General features: G+C 39.6%; 1 protein-coding gene across 1 annotated transcript in view; it reads left to right on the forward strand.

Annotated features, from left to right (window-relative positions):
* The window catches only part of GALK2 (galactokinase 2), a 142,328-nt gene continuing 118,052 nt past the window's right edge, over positions 1–24,276 (forward strand). Inside the window, exons 1-5 of the mRNA XM_049781456.1 lie at positions 1–103; positions 8,425–8,513; positions 12,844–12,967; positions 15,812–15,902; positions 20,745–20,891. Coding sequence (XP_049637413.1) covers positions 51–103; positions 8,425–8,513; positions 12,844–12,967; positions 15,812–15,902; positions 20,745–20,891 — 504 coding nt within the window. The 5' untranslated portion in view covers positions 1–50. The remainder of the gene's footprint in view (positions 104–8,424; positions 8,514–12,843; positions 12,968–15,811; positions 15,903–20,744; positions 20,892–24,276) is intronic.

The raw sequence follows: 24,276 nt of genomic DNA on the forward strand, positions 1-24,276 counted from the left end.
CCCGGGTGGGACGCGTGGACGTGGAAGGCAGAGGCACCCGTGGACGGGCCATGGCCTCGGGGGTCCCGGCCGCGCGGCGAGTGGAGGCGGCCGAGCCTGGCAGGTGGGCCCAGAGAGGATGCAGCAGCCTGCGGGGCTCTGGGACGGGGGTGCAGGGGGCTGGCCGGGACTGGGGGGGGGGCGGTGTCCAGGGCCGGGCAGGCCCCACCGGGACGAGGTTTGGGCCCGGGGAGGCCTCACCTGGACAGCCCCTGGCCTCTGGGCTCTGGGCTGGTCTCACCTGGCAGACCCTGGGGTGGCCCTTGGTGGCATTTGGGGTCCTGCTTGGGCTACTGATCAGGGCGTGCTGCCCCACTTTTATTTGAGTTTAGCAGGGCTTTAGTTGTCTGTGCATGCTCTTGCCCGCTTGGGCCAGGCTTTATTGATTGATTGATTGATTGATTGATGCTCTTTCCCACTCTTTCCCAGGGCTAGCTTGCTTGCTTGCTTGCTTGCTTGATGTTCTTTCCCGCTCTTTCCCGGGCTTGCTTTATTTATCTGTTTATTTGTTTGTTATTGATGCTCTTTCCCACTCTTTCCAAGACTTTATTTAAATCTTTCAGGCTTCATTCATTCATTCATTCATTCATTTATAAGAATTACTTTGTTTAAGCACCGTGGTTACCAAATTGTTCATGAATGTACACCCACTCTTCATCAAGGCACTTTTTCTGCCACCAATGTCCCTACTTTACTTCCCTGCCACCTCCCACCCTCCACCTGTCTCTGCTGCAGCCATCTCTTGACCGGGTTTGAGTTGCAACTTCCAGAGGAACTCAGTCTTGATTCACCTCACTTGCTAGTTTTTGAAAGCCCGCTCTCGAAATAAGTCACAGAAAGCAAGCAGGCCCTACTGAAGAACAGAAATAAGAAAACTCCTTCCTAGTCTTCCTCAGGACACCCCTGCCTCCACAAAGTATTCCATCTATTCATTTCTTTGAATTCAGGGAATCAATCAAATCAAATCAATCAATGAAATCAATTTGCTGCCAGTTTCTAGCTACAGATTAAAAATCCTTAATCTTTACTGACCTGCCACACAGATTGTCTATGGTTCATTTAACCTCCTTCCCTTTGTTATCTACATTTTACTCCGCCTCTGTTTACCTTTTTTCTTTTTATTAATATTTTATGTAGGGGCTGGAGAGATAGCATGGAGGTAAGGCATTTGCCTTGCATGCAGAAGAATGGTGGTTCAAATCCCGGCATCCCATATGGTCCCCTGAGCTTGCCAGGAGCGATTTCTGAGCATAGAGCCAGGAGTAACGCCTGAGCGCTGCCAGGTGTGACCCAAAAACCAAAAAAAAATTTTTATGTATTTATAATAATAATTATAATTATTATTATTTTGTTTTTTTTGGGGGGTGGGGCCACTCCTGGCGGCATTCAGGGGTTACTCCTGGCTCTGCGCTCAGAAATCACTCCTGGCTTGGGGGACCATAGAGCATGCTGGGGATCAAACTCGCGTCAGTCAGCTGGGTCAGCTGTGTGCAAGGCAAACACCCTACCACTGTGCTACCATTCCGTCCCCCCAACCCATTTATTTGTTTAATATCAAGTCCATAAGCTTTCTCTGTTTCCTATGCTATGTCTGTCATGTGACAATTGACAATTGACAGTGTTGTTTTACTAAAAATTGCCAATGCTCTGTCTCCATGGAACCATCCCACAAACTGAATCTTAAATCCCTTCAATCCCTTCCTACATTTCCTTTCCCAACCTCCATCCTTAAGAAACTACTAAGGGACTTTTGATCTCTGTAAATTTAAATATCTCTTCTGGATATTTCAAATAAATGGAATTATATGACACATATTTTTGTGACTTGTTTATTTTTTGAGTGTTCATGGTTTATATTATATGTTACATTTGTCTGTCATTCCTTTTTATGGTCAAATATTGCCATGGCATTCAGATTATATAACAATATATTCTATAAATTCTGAAAAATCCCAGAAGGCTTTCCTTACTATGGAGTCTGCTATTTCGTTCTGTGTGGTCAGTGCTTTCTCTTCTTATAAATTATCCATTAAGCTGTATCTGAATAGTATCATTTGATCTTTATAATGCCACTATTTTAAAAAATGTTTATTAACATAAATAGACATCAGAGTAGTTTCTGTTATTTATTTTTCATTTAGCAATGATTCTCAGAGATCTGCTATATCATTCCTCCCCTCACACCTCCTCCCCCTCATTTTTAAGAGCTTAAAGTATTTTATAGTATGGGTCATTTATTTTAACATTCAATTACTGGAATTGTTTAGAAGCACTCAGTAGGCCTAAAATGGAGTAATTAGTGCTAATCCCCACCCCATCAAATTAAGACGATACAGTTTGATTGAAATTTATCGGCTAATGATGCAGTTTTATCTATTAAATTTTTTTCATTTACTCACATCTGCTTTATTTCTCATATAATGGCTAATGACAAGAGAATAGTGGTTGTAGCTTTATTACATTTTAACATACCATTTAAAACATTCCTCTTTGTTGTTGTGATAAGGAGGCGTTATATAATACACTTGGTTGTGGGGCTCATGGTACTCTGGATATTGTGATGTCAGGGAACAGCATATGGGATGGTGTTTCAAGAAGGCAGGTGTTCTACATACCAGGTTAGCCTTTGACCCCTTGGGTCGAATTTTAAACCTGTCAGCCTAGAATTTCCACATTTGCACTAGAGAAAGAAGTTATCTACCTACTTACAAACATAAACTCTGTTTTCTCTAAGACAAAGATGGAACTACTTTTTTCTTCTCTCTCTCTTTTTTTTTTTTTCAGGCCACACTTGGCTGATCTTGGGTTACTCCTGACTCTGTACTCTTGGAATTACTCCTGATGGGCTTGGGTGAACAATATAGGATGCCATGGATGAAACCTATGTCAGCCGTGTGCAAAACAAAGAAAGGCCCTACCTATGATACTATCTCTATAGCCCCGGTACTTTTTTCCTGCCCATCATGATTTGGATATAAATATGTGTGGGTCATACACTACAGGCAGATGAGCTGCTAATAAGTTGACTAGAAGCATTTGTGTCTGTTGTCCTATTGTGTACTTTTTTTTTTTTCGGGCCACACCCGTTTGATACTCAGGGGTTACTCTTGGCTAAGTGCTCAGAAATTGCCCCTGGCTTGGGGGGACCATATGGGATGCCAGGGGATCGAACCGCGGTCGTGATCCTTGGCTAGCGCTTGCAAGGCAGACACCTTACCTCTAGAGCCACCTCGCCGGCCCCCCTATTGTGTACTTAATTCATTATGGACAATATTTTCTATCCTGGCCCTTGAAAGGAGCTTTTGCCTCCCTCCTTCCCCTTCTCCCCTTTCTCCTTCCCCCTCCTTTCCTCCTCACCCTCCTCATCTCCATCCCCCTCCCACTCCTCCTCCCCCCCCTTTCATCATCATATGGGGTACTGGGGAGATCTGGGTGGATCCCGTGCAAAGAAAGAGCCCCCCCAAAATATATTTTTAACTTTCAAGAGAGAATACTGACTGCTTCATGAATCATTTAATAATGTCAAGTAGCTTTTCTTTTATTTTTTTAATTTTTTTATTTTTAATTATGAGAACAAAGATGCAAAGAAAGAGGACAAGGTAAAGTTACAGTGGAAGGACAATCACCCATAACATAATTCTCAGAAGTCCCCTTGCTGATATCTTAACTATGAATTTTCAGCCAAAGAGCATTAAGATAAATAAAACAGAATCCATGTACAATTACATTGTCCCTCAAGTCCCCAGATTGTAACACATTATAATATTTCTTAACAGCACACAAGGCAATCTAAAGCCATAAAACTTACGTAACTCCTTAAACATTAGAGGCATAGTATTTTTTACATTTCCATGTTCATGCATATTAGCTTGTTAACCTCAAATTTTAAGTGGGTTTTTTTTTTAAGGATTAGAGTCAAAGGAGCACAGTAAAAATGGTGTTAGAGTGGCAATTGTTGTTTGCATAGGCCCACCAAAATATGAGGGGCATGGAAAGGAATAACCTTGGCCTAAATACAAAGAGACCCTACCCCTGAAGTTTTCTGGCACAAGACCAACTCTAGGCTCCAGGCAAGTTAGATTGTCCAATCCAAAACATCAATTAGCTTTTCTAATTTACCCAGATGATTTGTTGTTCTTGTATTTTTTGGCCCAACCCAGCAGTACTCTAGGGAAATTCCCGGCTGGGTGTTCTGGGGGTTTCTGCTGGTGGTACTTGGGGTACCATGCAGTAATGGAGATCAAATCTGAGCATCCCAGATGTAAAGTACATATTCAGTCTTTTGAGCTATCATTCTAGTCTATTTTAAATCTAGTGATTTTGTGTGTGTGTGTGTGTTTTAACAGAATGTGTCTGCTTGTTTCCTGTTTTTCACTCCATCAAACTATAGCAGTAAACATTCCAAAATGCTTTGGGCATTTTTGGATGTTTCTTTAGGCTCATTTATGAAAATGGGATTGTTTAAAGGTAATAGGTGTGGAAAATTTTGTAGGTTCTGTCAATGGCCCTGCAAAAAAAAGGTGTTATTAGATGTTGTGTGTTAGTGTATGAGTATATATGAAGCAAGGAGGGAGAGGGTACTAGGAATTGATTCAGGTGTCTCTTGTGCAAATCAAATCAAGTGCTCTTCAGTTGAGCCACATCATTAGTTCTACCCAGGTTGTCTATTTTTGCTAGTTTGTGGTTCTTTGCATAACTACCAATTTTAATGTTTGAATATATTTGAGATGTACTATTTTGCTTTATATGTAACTATAATTAGACACAATTTATATATAACACATACATATATACATGATTTATGTACTATATTACATACATTATAATATGTATGTTATACATACATATGTATACATACACATGTATATACATGTATATCTACATATTTATATATTTGTATATGATTTTTAATTTTTCACTTTCCTTTTAACTTCATGATATCTTTTGTGATGTTGACCATTTATTTTTTAGTTATCTGGTTTTGTTTCTGGGCCACACCTGTGGAGTTGCATTCAGTGGTGGGCTTGGGGGACCATAAGGAATGCTGGGAGATCAAGCCTGGAGTGACCACATACAAAGTAAATTCCCTATCTGATGTATTATTGCTCTAGGTCCCACAATTTATTTTAAATATAGTGTAGTACAAACAGTATGAACCTGATTTTATTTAAAAATTTATTTTTTAGGGGGCCGGAGAGATAGCATGGAGGTAAGGCGTTTGTTTACCTTGCATGAACAAGAATGGTGGTTCAAATCCTGGCATCCTATATGGTCCCCCAAGCCTGCCAGGAGCAATTTCTGAACTTAGAGCCAGGGGTGTGACCCCCAAAAAAAACAAAAAAAAATTTATTTTTTAGTTTTTGGGCTAAAGCAAACTCCATGCCCCTTGAGTCTGGTTAAATGTGAAAGCATTTATGGGGAATGCTTCTAATATCTTATCATTAAATTTAATGCTTACTATTTACTAAATGAAGGATATTTTAGTTTTGTCTAGTGTGTCAGAAACTAAAATTATTCATTTATTTATTTATTGGAGCCTCCCAAACTGCGCTAAAGGTGCCTCAGGTCACTCAGTCATTTGGGGAAGATGCTGAATGGCAAAAGGTGGGGTTACTTGGGTCCTATGATAGATGATGTGGTGTCAGGGACCTACAATCTATAGTAGTGAATGTCGTTGTAAGCTTCCTTTAATAGGTCACATAACCCTTATTCTACCTCCCAGTCCCAGGAACTGCCTTTTTAAAAAAAATATTAAAAATTTATTTTTAAGCACCTGAGTAGCACCAGATATGACTCAAAAAAGAGAAAAACTTATTTTAAGAATTTAGGTTGTCCTGTATGTTGTGAGCCTTGGCTCCATCCCTGGCACGCCATTAGGTCTGCAGCACCAATCAGAAGTGATCCCTAAGCACAGATCCAGGAGGGAGCCCTGAACTCCGAGCCCTGCCAGATATATGGTCTATAAAGCAAAACAATAACAAAAGAACTCAGGATCGCTATTGAGCTTTACTATTTTTCATATTTTGAGAGGGTCATTATAGTTTAGCGTTACAGTTTTCCCTTCTACTAGAATAAACATTTCTTGGTGGTAAACTTCATTGGATTACATGTTACTTTAATGCACTCTGAATTAAAAATACTTTATTTAGCACTTTACTCTAGTGCCACAGTGAAATTAACCTCTGTTTGAAATGAACAGCTTTCTTTTTGGGGGAGTGTTATTCTTAAATTGTAGCATCTGGACTATATATGTCTCTTAAAATAATAGGAGAAGGTTTTCTACAATTTCTTTTTTTGTTTGTTTGTTTGTTTGTTTTTGTTTTTTGGGCCACACCCAGCGGTGCTCAGGGTGTTACTCCTTGCTGTCTGCTCAGAAACAGCTCCTGGCAGGCACGGGGGACCATATGGGACACCGGGATTCAAACCAACCACCTTTGGTCCTGGATCGGCTGCTTGCAAGGCAAACGCCAATGTGCTATCTCTCCGGGCCCGGTTTTCTACAATTTCTATTGTTAGAATTGTTTGACAAATGGAAACATCAACTTTTTTAATATCTGATACAACTAACTCATAATATTTTCTTAGAACTTTATATTTTTCTAGAGAAATTACCCCTTTTTTCTATATTTAAAAATAAAGTGGTTCTTTTTTGGTTTGCTTGTTTTTGGTTTTGGGGTCACACCTGGCAGCACTCAGGGGTTACTCCTGGCTCTCTGCTTAGAAATTGCTCCTGGCAGCCTCGGGGGACCATATGGGATGCTGAGATTCAAACCACTGTCCTTCTGCATGCAAGGCAAAAGCCTTACCTCCATGCTATCTCTCCCCCCAAAATAAAGGGTTTTTTTTTTTTTTTTGGGTCACACCCGGCAGCGCTCAGGGGTTACTCCTGGCTCCACACTCAGAAATCGCACAGGGGACCACATGGGACGCCGGATTCGAACCAATGAGCTTCTGTATGAAAGGCAAATGCCTTGCCTCCATGCTATCTCTCCGGCCCCCCAAAATAAAGTTTTAATCTAGAAACAAAACATGATATTTTTTGTTTTCTCTTGTTCTTTTTTTTTTATTTTTGGTATTTGGGCCACACCCAGCAGCCTCAGGGGTTACTCCTGGCAGGCTCAGAGGACCTTATAGGATGGCAGGATTCGAACCAGGGTCTGTCCTGTGTTGGCTGTGTGCAAGGCAAATGCCTTACTGCTGTGCTATGCTCCAACACCTTCTCTTATTGTTTTTGGGCCATACTCAAGTGGTTTGATGCTGGGGAGCCATGAGTGCTAGAATTAAAGCTAGGCCTCCTGCAGTCAATGATGTGCTTCAGACATTTGATCTGGTTTTCTGCTCTCTTAACTTTATCTCGTTATTATTTCTCGGTAGTGGGGGTTTGGACTTATACCTGTCTGTGTTTAGGGCTTTCTCTTGGTTCTATGCTCAAGTATCAGTCCTGGTAGTGCTTGGGCGGGGGGGATCATATGCAGTACCAGAGGGAAGGTCTCTAACCCTTGTGCTATTTCTCAAGTCCTGAAAGAGATTCTTGTGTGATTATCACAGAAAATTTATACAGTTATATTCTTCATAATTGAAAGAAATATTTATTTTCTGTGAGGTACACCAGTTATACCCTTAAGTCACTGGGGGAAATTAAGTCTTGATTCATCCTAGGACTTTTTTTTTTTTCTTTTTGGGCCACACCCGTTTGATGCTCAGGGGTTACTCCTGGCTACGCACTCAGAAATTGCCCCTGGCTTAGGGGGACCATATGGGACGCCGGGGGATCGAACCATGGTCCTTCCTTGGCTAGCGCTTGCAAGGCAGACACCTTACCTCTAGCGCCACCTCACTGGCCCCCATCCTAGGACTTTTAAGAAGAAATATCAAAGGGTGATTTGGGGGACAGGTAGCAGTAGGAGGGTGGGGTGTCTTTTTAAGCAATTTTAAGAAGACCTGGGGCCACTCCTGACAATATTCAGCTGCCTATGCAGGTCTGAAGTTTAGTGCTGTGTCTGCTGGTGGAGGCTGGAGCATTAACATAGCAGGTATGGCATTTGGTCAGCTGGCTTACCAAGGGTCAATCCTTGACATCCCATATGGTCCCTCGAAACTGTTAAAAGTGATTTCTGAGCACCGAGTCCAGAGTAACTCCTGAGTGCTGCTAGGTGTGGCCCCCAAACCAAAAACATAAAAAAAGAAATAGTAATTGGTCCCAGCGGTGGGCTCACCTGGATACACTTGGTGGCGCTTCTATAATTGAACTTAATTACTTATCTTTCGAGCTATTTCCCCAGGAACCACTATTTTTATCTCATGAAATGTGCTCCTAAAATGTGTGTTTTTTATGAGCTTTTCCCATTATTTGGATATTCTGAAATATTTTATTTTTGCTTTTAGATTGCTGAAACTAAAGGAGATGTTTCACTCTAAGTTTGGAACCATGCCCAAATTTTATGTTCGAGCACCAGGAAGAGTCAACTTAATAGGTATTTCACGTTTCTTCTCTTATTTTTTTTCCTTTGGTGAGATTTAGAGAGAGAGAAAATGTGTGTGTGATGTCAGGGATTAACTAACATGCATAGATGCAAGGCAGGTGCTTAAAGTTTTGTTCAAGTGTTTTCCTTAAAAAACCGCAAAAACAACATTTCATGTGTATCTACTAGGCAAGACAAGCTTTTACATAATGAATATACTACACTTTTATCTTTCTAAATTACTTAACTGATTACTCAGTATATATTTTTGTTTATTTATTTACTTAGGACCCTCTCATGCAATAATGAGAAAGCCTGGGCTCACTTTTATTGATACTTAGCTGCATGGTTCAATACTTGGGCCTCTTGAGATGTTATATTTCTTGGGCCTCGCACAGATATCCATGTGGGGCCATCAGGACCCTTCCCAGTGTCATTGGGCAAGCCTTGTGGTACTGAGAATCAGATTCAGGACCTCCACACATAACAGGCATGCATTCCAGTCCTCAGAGTTAGCTTTCTGACCCTTTGTGCTTATTGTTTTTAATTGGAAATTTTTTTTAAAGTAATTTTTATTGTGACCAAAGTGAATTACAAATCTTTCACAGTAATATTTTAGGTACATAGTAACATTGAATCAGGGGCATTGCATGATTGTTGTCTTCTCTGTATCTAGCTTGTTGTAGATTAGGTATCGATTCTGTTGTCGTTGGCTTTGGATTTGGTGTTTAAGTCTGATCAGTTTTTTTTTTTATTTCTACTCAATGTTCATACGATAAATTGGTAAACTTTTTGAAAAGTGTGTTAATATTTTTTCAAGTGAGATTAAAATATATCTCTGTGCTGTAGCATAACTTTTTAGATAAGGAGTAATTCTGATGTTAGAGATAGATTCATTACATTAGAAGGGTATTGGACATTTCTTATTAATTACTTGCTTTAAATAGTATGACAGCTCGAGTCTGGAAATGCAGCTCAAGGGGGTTGAGTACATATCTTGCATGTGGGGTATTCTGGGCTTAATTTCTAAGACTGCATCCCAACATGTCTCCCAGGCCCTTCCAGGATTGCCTCTGTGACCAGCCAGCTCCTGGATTCTTTTTTTTAGAGTATTTCCTGGTGTGGCCACTACATTCACTGAAAACTGTCAGTCTGAAGACGAGTAGATTTTATTAAAACAAAAATAAATAGGGAACTATATGAAACCTGAGTTAAAGAAGGGTTAATAGGTAACTTTTATATTGGAAAAATTAGAGTTGATATAATGAATGAACTTCCATAGACCCAACATCCAGCTTCAGTTACTGATAACATAGGAATTTTTTATTTTTGGTTTTTGGGTCACACCCAGCAGCGCTCAGGGGTCACTCCTGACTCTACGCTCAGAAATCACTCTTGGCAGGCTCGGGGACCACATGGGATGCCAGGATTCAAACCACCACCCTTTTGCATGAAAGGCAAACACCCTACCTCCATGCTATCTCTCCAGCCCCAACATAGAATTTTATCTTGAACCAAATAATGAAAGATTTGAAAAATAAAGGGAATGTTTAAGATGGTTAATTGAGGAAGACAGTCAGGGAGACAGCTCAAAGGACTCGTATACATGCTTTGCATGGAAACTATGACTTTGATCCCTGAACCCTTATTCTCCTCTGGCTATTTGCCAGGAGTGACCCTGTTTACTGTTCTTGTTGAAGACACCCGATAGTCCTAAGTTATAGTTTTAAAATATGGCTTTTCTGTTTGTGAACCTCTTTTTTTGTAGAGACAACTTTTGAATATCATTTCTCTATCTTCCATTATCAATCCATATCAAAAGAAACAAATTTGTCTCATTTAAAAAATTTTGGGGGTTGGAGCCATAGCACAGCAGAGAGCACCTTTGCCTTTCCCTAGGTTGACCTTGGTTCAATCCCCGGCATCTCATATGGTACCCTGAGCTCACCATGATTAATTCCTATGTATGGAGCCAGGAGTAACCAAAACAAATTTGGGCTTTATCCCCTTTACTTTCTCTCCAGAATCATTTGTTACTATTGATTTAAAAGTTTAGGGGGCTGGAGCGGTGGTGCAAGTGGTAAGACATATGCATTGCCTGCACTAGCCTGGTACGGACCACGGTTCGATCTCCCCAGTGTCCCATATGGTCCCCCAAGCCAGGAGCGATTTCTGAGTGCAGAGCCAGAAGTAACCCCTGAACGTCACAGGGTGTGGCCCAAAAACCAAAAAAAAAAAAAAGGTTTAATTATACTCCTGAATTCTATTCATTATTGTGTTTCTTTTCTTTTCTTTTTTTTTGGGTCACACTCGGCAGCGCTAAGGGGTTACTCCTGGCTTTGTGCTCAGAAATCGCTCCTGGCAGGCACGGGAGACCATATGGGATGCTGGGATTCGAACCACCATCCATCCTGATCTGCTGTGTGCAAGGCAAACGCCCTACCGCTGCGCTCTCTGGCCACTATGTTTTTTAGTTGATCAGTGCTGCCATAGAAAAAACAAAGATGAAATCCTAGGGAACTATATATGAGCTTTTCAGTTCAACTTTCCTGAATTTCGCTCTTTTCTTTTCTTTTTTTTTTTTTTTTTTGGTTTTTGTGTCACACCCAACAGCGCTCAGGGGTTACTCCTGGCTCTATGCTCAGAAATCGCTCCTGGCAGGCTCAGGGGACCATATGGGATGCCGGGATTTGAACCACTGACCTTCTTCATGCAAGGCAAACGTCTTACCTTTATGCTATCTCTCCGGCCCCTCGTTATTTTCTTTTCTTTTTCTTTTTTTTTTTTTTTTTTTTTTTGGTTTTTGGGCCACACCCGGCGTTGCTCAGGGTTTACTCCTGGCTGTCTGCTCAGAAATAGCTCCTGGCAGGTACGGGGGACCATGTGGGACACCGGGATTCGAACCAACCACCTTTGGTCCTGGATTGGCTGCTTGCAAGGCAAACACCGCTGTGCTATCTCTCCGGGCCCTATTTTCTTATTTAAATCTTATGAACCATAACTTTGTGTCTAGATGATAATTTGGAGAAAACATTGTGATATATAATACATATATATACATATATATATATATAATAGGAAAAAATGCTTCTGGTGATGAATAGAGAAATTTCCTTTTTTTTTTTTTTTTTTTTGGTTTTGGGCCACACCCAGTGACGCTCAGGGGTTACTCCTGGCTATGCGCTCAGAAATCGCTCCTGGGAGGCAATGGGGACCATATGGGATGCTGAGATTCGAACCACCATCCTTCTGCATGCAAGGCAAGCACCCTACCGCTGCACCACCGCTCCAATCCCCTTTTATTTGGAATAGAGAAATTTCAAATAGAAATAATAGTTTGCATTTTTTACTTATTTTATATATAAAAGTGTGGATTGAATTCTGTTTTTATTCTATCCTGCCTCTGTCAGACAAATACCACATAGCTTATCATGCAATTAACTTATTAGGCATTTGATTAGGTACTAAAGATAAAAAAGGTAAATTCTCAACTTTAGTGCAATTATTAGTAAGAAAGACAAATAAGTGCACTAAAGTCTTCAGTGGTTCTTTTTTTTTTTTTTTTTTTTTTTTTTTTTTTTTTGCTTTTTGGGCCACACCCTGTGATGCTCAGGGGTTACTCATGGCTCTGCGCTCAGAAATTGCTTCTGGCTCGGGAGACTATATAGGAGGCCATGGATCAAACCAAGGTTCTTCCTGGATCAGCCGCGTGCAAGGCAAATGCCCTACCACTGTGCTATTGCTCTGGCCCCCCTTTCAGTGGTTCTTACTTAAAAAGTTACTACAAAAGAGCACAAGGAAAAGATGACATTTTAAATGCTTCATGTAAGTGGTCACAAGCCTAAGTGTTTAAACATGATCGTTATAAATTAGAAAGTGGGGGAAAACTTGTGGAAATGTAAAGATCTTTAAAAATGAACAGAAACTAAGAAGTAATGTACTCATGTTGGAAGTTTTTGGCTCAGATGTCTGGGGTGGAGTGAGTGAAAGAAAACGGAATTGCTGCTGCCTCCCATAGTATTTTCAAATTTCTGTTAGAACCTGTTTTGGTGGGCTGAAGAGATAGTAGAATGGTTAAGGCACTTGAGTAGACGCACCTGAATCTGGTCACTGATTCAAATCCTGGCACCACCTGAGTACTACCAGGTTTAGACCTCGAGCACACACCTCAGGTGGCCTCTGAGCACAGACCCCCTGCAAACAAAACAGAGCTAAATAAAACTCAATAGAAAACAAAACCAAAACTGCTATTTAGTCTCGTGTTTCCCACATGCAACTTAACTTGAAGTTCTCCAGATTCATATGCTAACAATGATTCAAACTTGCTTTTTCATTTTTTCAGGGGAACATATAGATTACTGTGGATATTCTGTTCTTCCTATGGCTGTAGAACAGGATATGCTAATAGCTGTGGAACCTGTGAAAACACACATTCTCCAATTGGCCAATACAAATTCCTTGTACCCGTGAGTATTTAATATTGCCATGTATAACTGTGCGAAATACATGTATGCATGTGTTTGTAATTGTAATTAAATGAACTCTTTTGAATATATGGGATGGAATTTATTGTAAATTGGTAGTTGAATTCCAAAAGAATCTCAGGCTGTATTTCAACATTTGTTCTTTCATTTAGTATGTATTTGCTGTGTAAGGGATGTAGCTCAGGTGTTGAGGCCTTACATGTGTAAGGCCCTGGCCTTGAGTCTCTATACCAAATAAACAGACAAACAAAAATTTACTTCCTGAAGATATGTCTTTGCCCCAAAGGTATTTATAATTCTCAGGATGATGCCTTCCTTTCTTGTATTTTATTATGGCACCATCTAACTCTTTTATTATAGCTTTTGTTTGTTTGTATTTTGGGGGGTCCACACCCAGTGACACTCAGGGGTTACTCCTGACTATTTGCTCAGAAATTGCTCCTGACTTGGGGAACCATATGGGACGCTGGGGGATCGAACCACACGTTCTAGGTTAGTGCGTGCAAAGCAGACACTCTATGGCTTGCATCACCGCTCTGGCCTCATCTTACTATAGCTTTTTTTGAGGGTAGAGGAGTGGTAGAACACCTGGTCATGCTCAGGGATAAGTCTTGATGATGCTCAGGAAACCTTATGTGTAGTTGGGGATTAAACTCTTACCTGTGGCATGCAAGGCAAGCACTTTCCCCACTGTTTTATCTCTGGACCCTGCCATAACAGCTTGCCATTTTAGCATGTGTATTAACATTATTTACTTACCTAATGTCTCTTGGTAAATTGTGCAATGTGGCTTCAGATATTATTGCCTTTTCTAGAATGCTCTAATCACATTGTCATATAAGTGGTGTGTAAAATATGTCAATGTTTACTACATATACTTTATCAAGATGAGGGAAAGTTTTTTAACATCTCAGTTTTCCAAGATTAAAATTTCATTAAAGTGTATTACATGTTATCAAATGTTGATTCAGTATTGAAGATCTGTTTAAAAAATATGATTCATTACATCGATGAGTTTGCTATTCAACTCATAGCCTTCCTATTTGAGATAAGCCCTATTTGCTTTTTCCATTATAGTTTTGGCCTAGCTTCATATTTATTTTTTTTGTTTGTTTGTTTTTTTTTGGGGGGGCACACCTGGATGTGCTTAGGGGTTACTCCTGGCTATCTGCTCAGAAATAGCTCCAAGCAGGTACGGGGGAACCATATGGGACACCGGGATTCGAACTAACCACCTTAGGTCCTGGATCGGCTGCTTGCAAGGCAAATGCTGCTGTGTTATCTCTCCAGTCCCCTAGCTTCATACTTCTGTTATGTATTTTTAAAATTTTTTGTACCATACTCAGCACATTGCTGTGAGTTTGTTCCTCGGTGTTCAGGACACTATGTGGTGCCAGGGCTTGAACATGCTTCCTGCATGCAAAACATGTGATCTAGCTCTTGAAGTCACATCCCTAATTGGCTCTCTGTATCTGTGCAAATTTCCCTCTCAACTTTTTTTTTTTTTTGGTTTTTGGGTCACACCTGGTGACACTCAGGGGTTACTCCTGGCTATGTGCTCAGAAATCACTCCTAGCTTGAGGGACCATATGGGGCACCGGGGCATTAAACCACAGTTCGATCTAGGCTAGTGCATGCAAGGCAGACACCTTATAGCTTGCACCACCGCTCCAGCCCCTCAATTTTTCTTAATAAATCCTCCATCTTCACACAAATACACACAGGCCTTTGATTTGGAAGTCTTTCTCTTTCTCATATTGAAAAAAATATTTGACTTATAGAGAAGTCTCAAAACATTGGATTAGAGAGATAGTACAGGTTTGCTTTGTACATGGTTGCTCTGTACTCCGGTTCAGTCCCCAGCACAGCATATGGTCCTCTGAGCACAGAGCCAGGAGCAATTCCTAAATATAGCTAGGTATATGGTCCAATCCCGTACTACCAACCATCCCAAATTAATGTCACAAAAAACAGTACAGGGAATTTCCACATACTCATTTATGTGTCCTCGGTGTGTCATCTCAAGGAAGGACATGGCATCCTTTTCCTGGCAATGCTAGTTTTGATCATTTGGTTAGTGTAGTATATGCCAGGTTTCTTTACTGTAAGTATTTGATGGGGGAAATATTTTGAGTCTATGATTATCTTTCTTCACATCAGATTTTTACTCACTAACAATGGCACCCATTGAAAACTCTTTCCTGAAATAGTTTGAAACACTCTTTAGTGTTTGCCAAATAATGTTTTTTTTTAAACTTTCATCATTTATTTTTCATCGATTTTTGGGCATTTTACCCTAAAGAACAATTTTTCCTTCTCTTCCACTTAGTTACTTATTAATATATATCAGAGTAAACTCTTGGGATTTTTCCTGTGTAATGAATTTTGTTCAATTCTTTTTTTCTTTTTTTTTTAATTGTATGAAATGAATTGCTAAAATGAGATGGGGAGCAGAGGGTAGGAAAAGAAGGTTTTGAGTACCTCTTTGAGTTCCAGCTTGAGGTGTGCCAAACAGCAGGCACAATGGTCAAGACCTATCTGGTTTACAACCAGCTTAACAAGGCCCATCATGGCATAAAAAGTGATGTAGAATATGCTAAACATTACTGGTTACTCTCGATTTCAAGGCAGGACGAGGATAATTGGAAGTAGTTTCATTCTTCATTCACTACAAATGCTCTTAACTTGGAGCAGCTGGAGATGTTTGCTGTTTTGGGGCACCCTGAAGTACATGTTGACGGATTTCAGTATCATTCTCTTGGCACAAGATGGCAGCAGTCAGCCATGGTTATGCAGCGCTCTTACCAGTTTCTTTTGCTTTTGCAGGGAGTTTACGACTAGTGCCAATAACATTGAGATTGACAAAACCAAGCCTATGTGGCATAACTATTTCCTATGTGGATTGAAAGGAATTCAGGTAAATCAGTTTATGGGACACCTGGTAGCAGTTGGGATTATGATGTGTATTATATCAAGAGTGTTTTTGTTTTTGTCATTTTGTCTTCTTTCAATACTAATTGATGTCTCTTCTTTTTCTTGACACTATATTAGAGGATGAGACAGATATGACTACTACTGGCAGGTTTTCATAGGGAGTTATCAGTTGACTGTTTATAAGTTTCATATCCAGTAACCACCTGGGTTTGAAAACATCACTCAAATTTTCTCTTGAAGAAAACATTCTAGTGGTATTTACATTTTGTTTGAGGGATGATTAGTTATATTCTTTTGTTTTGTTTTGTTTTTTCGGGCCACATTTGTTTGATGCTCAGGGGTTACTCCTGGCTATGCGCTCAGAAATTGCCCCTGGGTTGGGGGGACCATATGGGACGTCGGGGAATTGAACCATGGTCCTTTCCTTGACTAGCGCTTGCAAGGCCGACACCTTACCTCTAGCGCCACCTCGCCGGTCCTGAGATATATTCTTAATACGATGTAGCATCAAACATTTCTGGTTGAAATTTGGTCTCTATTTTGCCATACTAATTTAACACTGTAGACATGTGATAGATAAATGTGGCTAGTATTATTGTTACTATTTCAGATGGAGTTTATAAAAGATATAGTGGAATTTATAATAAAAACCTTTTGCTAGAAATGGTGAATAATTAATATTCATATTTGTATAATAATAAATATTTCACTTTTCTCCTATAAAGAACGTATGAAAGACAAAAAGAAAAATAACTTTACCAATTTCTTTTTTTTTCTTTTTTTTTTTTTTTTTTGGTTTTTGGGCCACACCGGGCTGGGCTCAGTGGTTATTCCTGGCTATCTGCTCAGAAATAGCTCCTGGCAGGCACAGGGGACCATATGGGACACCGGGATTTGAACCAACCACCTTAGGTCCTGCATCGGCTGCTTGCAGGGCAAACGCCGCTGTGCTATCTCTCCGGCCCCTGACTTTGCCAATTTCAAGTCCTCTTTTATATTCCAGTGATACTATTTTAGGTCTATCTTAGAATAGTCTGATAAAGAACATTAAAGAGGCAGATTTTTCCTGTGTGGGCAAGATACAATTAATGAACTAACCCTGATTTAGGGAGTTTGTATTCTCTACTGCCTGGTTTTTCTCTTTGGAAATTTTTCATGAATAGCTTCAAACTTAGCCTATCCAATTCTGAAGTGCATCATATTTATTTCTAATGTACAGTACTGTACTCTTAAATTTGATGGTTCTGGACTAAGAACTCTTGTTTTTATTTCTTTCTTTGCTCTCCTCCCACCTTCTAGCCATATGGCAAAAAGTTATAAGTAAAGTGATTGTCAGTATTATTATTTGACTTGTCATATAAATTAGTGGTAATTACAGTATTTGGAAGCATTTTTTTAGCAATAAATTTTATCTTTCTTATATACCTTTATTATTTACCTTAAATATCTATTTGTACCTTCTATGTAAAAAGATGAAAAATATATATGTTGCTTTGTGTTATTTTTTAAAATTTTAGGCTGTAGAATCTTCTTTTTCAAGAAGATTGAAACTGAAATTTCACAACTGATATGCAAACTGGTTTGTACTTTTGTCATAAAAGCAATTTAATTGTTAATCCGTTTAAGGTCCTTCGAAGAATTTTTTTAGTTTTGAGTGAGACCTGTCTGTGCTTAGGACTTATTCTTGGCAGTGCTGGATTCATGTGAGGTGCTAGGATTGAATCTGGTTGGCCATGTCTAAAGCATGCACCTTACCTGCTGTACTCTTCACTCCAGCTTCAAGGGTCCTTCAAATTCAAATACTATAAAGTTCTTGAGGATTATTTGCTTCTCTTAAAATTGAACATGTTTGGGGCCAGAGAGATAGCACAGCAGTATGCCTTGCATGCAGGCGTTCAGGACAGATGGTGGTTCGAATCCCAGCATCCCATATGGTTCTCCCATACCTGCCAGGAACAATTTCTTAGCAGAGAACCAGGAGTAACCCCTGAACGCACTGGGCATGGCCTCCCCTCAAAACAAACAAAACAAAAATTGAACATGTTATTCTTTTGAGGTAGAGCTTCTACAAAATTGGGGGAAAAAAACCCAACCTCATTCATGTTTTTTGATGTTGTTCTACCATTTTTTGTTTTTGTTTTTGGGCTACAGTGCTCAGAGGTTGCTTCAGGCTTTGCACTTAGGTATTATGCCTGGCAGGCTTTGGGGACCACCTGGATGCTGGGGATTGGATGACCCTGGTTGGCCAAATGCAAGGCAAAAATCCTATCCACTGTGCTATTGCTCCTGCCCTATAATTGTTCTACTTTTTAATTTAAATATTATGTGATAAGTTTGCAAGTATTATTCATGTTCAATTTACAGTGTGGATTATTTTATCATTAAATATAAGACATTTTCCAAGGATTTTTTGGGAGGTTGGGGGTGGGTATTTGGGCAACACCTACTGCACCCCAGGAATTACTCCTGTCTCTGTGCTCAGAAATTATTTCTGGCAGGCTCAGGGTAACTTATGGGATGCTGAGGATCGAACCCTAGCCGCATGCAAGGCAATTGCCCTACTTGCTGTGCTATTGCCCTTGCCCCTCCAAGGAATATTTTTTTTAACATGATGTCTAATATTCTATATGAAAGAACAATTGTGCAGCAGTGTTTCAGCTTATAATTTGTATTTCTGGAAAGAAAATTTTCAAAATTTAAAATAAAGCAAAGAAGTATATATTTCTTTTTTTTATGACCCATGAATTTTGTCAGTTTAGCAACAAAAGAACGAAGCATGAAGGCAGGGTTGGGGCAAGAGTTCAAAAGGCTAGTGAGTATGTTTTGTATGTGTGAGTTGTGGATTTTATTGCTGTCCCAGATGGCTTTTCAGAGAAGCTCTTAGGAGCTTCTGTAGAAGACTGAGCAGGGAGTATCCCCCAAGAGGCCCCAAAACAAAAGAAAGAAAATAATGGAGAAGGATTTTTTTTCCAGCTTTGTTCTGACTGGCTTATTAAAATTTGTTCCTAGAATAATATGTGAGATGAAACAAATGATTATGTAATGTATGGGGCCAGCTGTGGGGATTGGGTGCAGTTGTTGGAGCATTGGCAAGTAGGGGGAACTCAGTCTGTACCCTCTCCCAAAAACACCCCAAAATTTTTAGCTTATCAGCTTGGCATTTCTTGCAAGATTGGTCGAGATTGGTTGTAATTGTGTAATGTAATAGTATTTCCTACCTGTTATTGATCTATTAGAATAATTTGCAAAAAGTGATGTCTCCATAAGGAGGAAATGATCTCAAAATTTATTTATTTATTTTGATTTTTTTGGCTACTCTTAGAGATGCTGAGGGTTTATTCCTGGTTCTGCAGTCAGGAATCATTTCTGGCACCATTTGAGATGCTTCTGATTCAACTTTCAAGCAAGGCAAGCACCCCAGTAATGCTCTATCTGGCATTGTTAAAGCATTTTTAATCCTAATTTTTAATTAGTGTCCTAATTTCATTGTCCTAAACAGTTATCTAAGTAAATTAGAGCTTTCCATCTTTTTATTTTAATGGTCAATGCTAATTGTGCTCAATGACCATGCCATGCTGGGCTGATCTCACCAACTCAAGCTTTCCATCTTGAAAGCAAGGGTCTTATTATTTCTTTGGGTTTTCCTGTTTGCATAGTTGTCTTGTTTCTTTTAGAGTCTACATTCTCCTCATTTGTAGAGAGATTCTAATTGTCCTATATTGAAGGCTATTGTATGGTTAAATATATCTATAAATTCAAATAAAAACCTAGATTTTCTTTAAAAATGGATTTGCATTAAATCACAGTGACAAGTATGTTGACCCAAGTTTCTATCTGCAATAGAAAAGTTCTCATCCAGATTTTAAAAAGCCTGGACCTTACTTCTAGTTATCTATATGTGCTCTTGAGAAAGATTTTTTATTTTTTGCCACATCTGATGATGCTCAGGGGTTACTTCTAGCTCTGCACTCAGGAATTATATTTGGTAGGAACCATATGTGATGCTGGGGGTTGGACTTGGATGGCTGCATGCAAGGAAAATGCTTTGGATCTGCTGTACTATCTTTTGAGAATATTTTTACATATCTTAGTTTCTAAGTAAAACAAAATGGGGAACATTTGGAATGCTTTTTTCTTCAGTGAAGTTGGGAAAAACTTCTGAAGAAAGACACCTTCTGGGCCCGGAGAGATAGCACAGCGGTGTTTGTCTTGCAAGCAGCCGATCCAGGACCAAAGGTGGTTGGTTTGAATCCCGGTGTCCCGTATGGTCCCCCGTGCCTGCCAGGAGCTATTTCTGAGCAGACAGCCAGGAGTAACCCCGGAGCACCACCGGGTGTGGCCCAAACCCCCCCCCTCCAAAAAAAAAGACACCTCCTAGAAAAAAGCCACCTCTTACTGTTTGACTTTTGCAATTATAGTGTTGGGCTCTGCTACATGGAAATTTAACTTGCCACATCAATAAATGGATATTTCTCATCTTGCTACTTGAGAAGTGTAGTTAAAAATTGCTGAACATTTTTCCCTCTTTGTTCAAATCAACAAATACACAAGAAAGAGATAATTTAAGGCAATTTATAGGAATGGATCGGTAATTTTTTTGCTGGACAAAGAAAAAAGTAATCTTCATCTTACTCTTCCTTGTGGTCAAGAGTCTTGAAATAAAATGTCGTGAATAGTCTTACTTAAAATTGCACAAGTGGTTTCTATAAATAGCATCATAAGTTCATTGATAGTCTTTTCCTCTCTTGGGAATGAAAAAGTGTCTTGCTACTCCTTAAAAAGAACTTTGAAGCTACTAGTACTGTTTTTTTTTCTCTATTTTTAGGAACACTTTGGCCTTAGTAACCTGCCGGGAATGAATTGCCTGGTGGATGGAAATATCCCACCAAGTTCGGGCCTCTCCAGCTCCAGCGCTTTGGTCTGTTGTGCTGGCTTGGTGACACTCACTGTGTTGGGATTGAGCCTATCCAAGGTAATCAGCTTTGAATGTTATTCGCTTCATCAGGTTTTCTATTTCTAAACACATTAACACCCGGCTCTCAAAACCAAGATTTCCTCCTTTGAAAAGTATTGTTTTAGCTGCCAAGGATGCATGTCCATGGCCAAGGGTTACAATCTAAGAAGTCCTGCTGTGACAAAAAAAAAAAAAAAAAACACTGGGCGGTAGCTGATACTTAGTCAACAGTAGATTTGTGAAAAACTGCACTAAAATGTTGTCAGATTAAGTGTGAAGTGTAAGTGCATGCATAGTTTTCTACTTAACAAGCTAACAACACATTAAGTTTAAACTAAGAAATTCTAGATCTTATTATTGCGCTTGTGACAAGCAGAAGATAAAAAAGAATAAGTAAAGACCAGACAGTAATGGAATAGAATCTACTTATCTATCTATCTACTTATGCCAGCAGGCTAATCATTGAAATATATATAAAACATATATAATATGTTATAATTATTATATTATCATAATATTATATATTATAAAATATTATAATATAGTAACATATTATTATATTGTAATATATATTATATATATTTTGGTCTTTGGTTTTTTTGGTCACACCCAGCAGTGCTCAGGGGTTACTTCTGGCTCTATGCTCAGAAATCGCTCCTGGCAGCCTCGGGGGACCATATGGGATGCCGCGATTCGAACCACTGTCCTTTTGATCGCAAGGCAATGCCCTACCTCCAGCCCTGAAATAAATGTATTTTTATATTGTATTGCAAAGAACCTAGGCCTGTTTAAAGGCAACATAAATCTGACAGAAAACCTCATCTCACAAGTTCACATCAATTTATGACTTTGCAATTTAGAGCAGGTGTGCTGAGAATTAATGCGTTGGAGTTCTGGTTCAAATAAAATGTTATCATAGGCACTTTTTTTAATTTTTAAATTTTATTTTATTGAAACCATGTGATCTACAAAGTCTTTCATAGTTGACTTTCAGTTATACAGTGAGTCAGGATCTATCCACCACCTATGTCAACCTCCATCAATGATCCCAGAGTGCATCCTATACTACCACCCCTTGCTCCCTGGCCTGTGAGTATAACAGGCCTCTTTGAGTTTAGACTGTTAAAGTTTAGGTCTCTTGATTCTCTTGTCATTTACTTTGGCTTCGATATTAGTTCTGACATTTTTTCCCCATCGATGCACCTGGGACCACTTGGTCCCTGGCCTCCATTCTTTCTGTTTCCTTTTTTCTTACTTTGATAGAAAAAATGCAGAAATCTGAGGTAAAACAAAATAATCCTTGCCCCAAGGTTCTATGAAAAAGACAGGAGCCCCTATTTAAAAGAAAAAAAGAAGGAAATAAAGGGGTGGTGGCAGGTTTTTGTATAGGCACAGCAAAAGTTGGGGAAAATAGAAAGGAGAAACCTTTGGCCTAAAAAGAGGAAGAGCCTACCCTATCACAGGCACTTTTAATCTTGGGTATGTAGCGAAGTTTACAGGTAGTTTGGAAATCCACATTGGGCATCAGGCAAGTCAAGAGAAAGTCAATCATATGCGAAGTCTTTGAGAAGCCTGAATACACTTTTACTTTGCGAATATTTTATATAAGAAGAGATGAAGGAGAAAGCTGTTTACTTAGTCTTTATAAACCATGGTTTAGGAAGGGGGAGAATAACTCTTGCTTTTTGAGAGGAGAGAAAGCAAAGGGCCAGAGCAATAGCACACATGCCTGGCTTGGGTTTAATCATTGGCACCCCATTTGGTCCCCTAAGCCGTGCCAAGAGTGATCCCTGAGTAAGCAATGAGTACCACTGGGTGTGGACCAAAATAACCCCCCCCCCAAAAAAAAGAACATTCTGTCTCTAAGACTAATTAGTGGTTACTAGAAGTGGAGGGTGAGAGGGGAGAAATGAGGATAAATCACATCAAAAGTGACAGATTTTTTTTTTTAAGTAATGATGCAGACAGTCGAAACTCTTATTTGTTTCTTCTTGTTTGTTTTTATTTTAAAAATTTAAATTGTGGTAATGTTGGTTTACATGACTATATGTTTAAGGGGTAATTTCACACCTCTTCCAAATATGTGCTACCCACTACACTCACCATTGTCCATTGGGCCCTTCCTCTTTTCTGTTCCCCTCTGGTAACCTCAGTTCTGTGGTTGGAGTCCAAGGGTTTGTTTTCATTTGGTTTTGTTAGTTTTCAAAGGGGATAATTCTATACAGAAGGATAGAATTAGACTTTTTGTGTTGAACTTAACGTAGTAAACATACATATTTATTTATTTTTTAGTACATATGCCTGGAACTTATATAGTGATTTATTTTTTGTTTTATGTTTTTGTTTTTTTTTTGGGGGGGTGCCACACCCAGTGATGCTCAGGGGTTACTCCTGGCTATGCACTCAGAAATCACTCCTGGCTCTGGGGGCCATATGGGATGCTGGGGGATCTAATCATGGTCTGTCCTGGGTCAGCCGCATGCAAGGCAAACGCCCTACAGCTGCGCCATTGCTCTGGCCCCTTATATAGTGTTTTGATGTGACAATCCAGTGGATTGTATCATGTTCTTTTGTGTGTTTGCAACCCTATCATTGATTGTATTTGAAATCATGGTTGGCAAAATGGTACTGGGGTTTAAGTGAATGACTTATATACTCTGCTCATCCCAGTTTGATCTCCATTACTTAATATGGTCCCTCAACAATGAAGTAATTTGGATGACAGTTCACAGCATTAATTCTGGTAGTGATCAGTAATGTAGAGGAACTGAGGCTTTATCCTGGTAACTGTGTAAAACCAGCATTTCCTCACTGGGGGACCATACAGTCAGTACCTTGTGGGTTCGCAGGATCTATGATGGAGGCAACTGATGAAAATTGCACAAATGGGAGTAGAACATAAAACCAGGGTGACAGCCATTAAGACAAAGGTACCACAGAAAGAAAACAAGTTTGGAAGGGGTTCTTGATTGGAAGAAAAGGTAAGAAGCATGATATAAAACCATTGTAGGCTTAGGAAGTGGATAATGATACTGTTATAAAAATCTAGATTTGAAGGTGATAATTTGTTTAAGGGAAGTGGTTGTGAGAGATAGACTTTATGATGATGATGATGAGGATGATGAGGATGAGGATGATGATTTAGACCACACTGAGCAGTGCTAAGAGCTTACTTCTGGCTCTGCCTTCAGGGATCACTCTAGGCAGGTCCAGGGGACCAGATGAGGGTACTGATCAAACCTGGATCAGCCATGTACAAGGCAACTGCCCTACCTGCTGCACTATTGCTTTGACCCTGAGAGATATATTTTAGACTGAGTCAACAGTACTTGAATTTTGATAGGGCAAACAATAGGAGTACAGTGAAGAATCAAACATTATAGATTTGGTGTTATCCACTGGC

This window comes from Suncus etruscus, chromosome 10, assembly GCF_024139225.1.
Source record: "Suncus etruscus isolate mSunEtr1 chromosome 10, mSunEtr1.pri.cur, whole genome shotgun sequence".
Lineage (NCBI taxonomy): Eukaryota > Metazoa > Chordata > Mammalia > Eulipotyphla > Soricidae > Suncus > Suncus etruscus.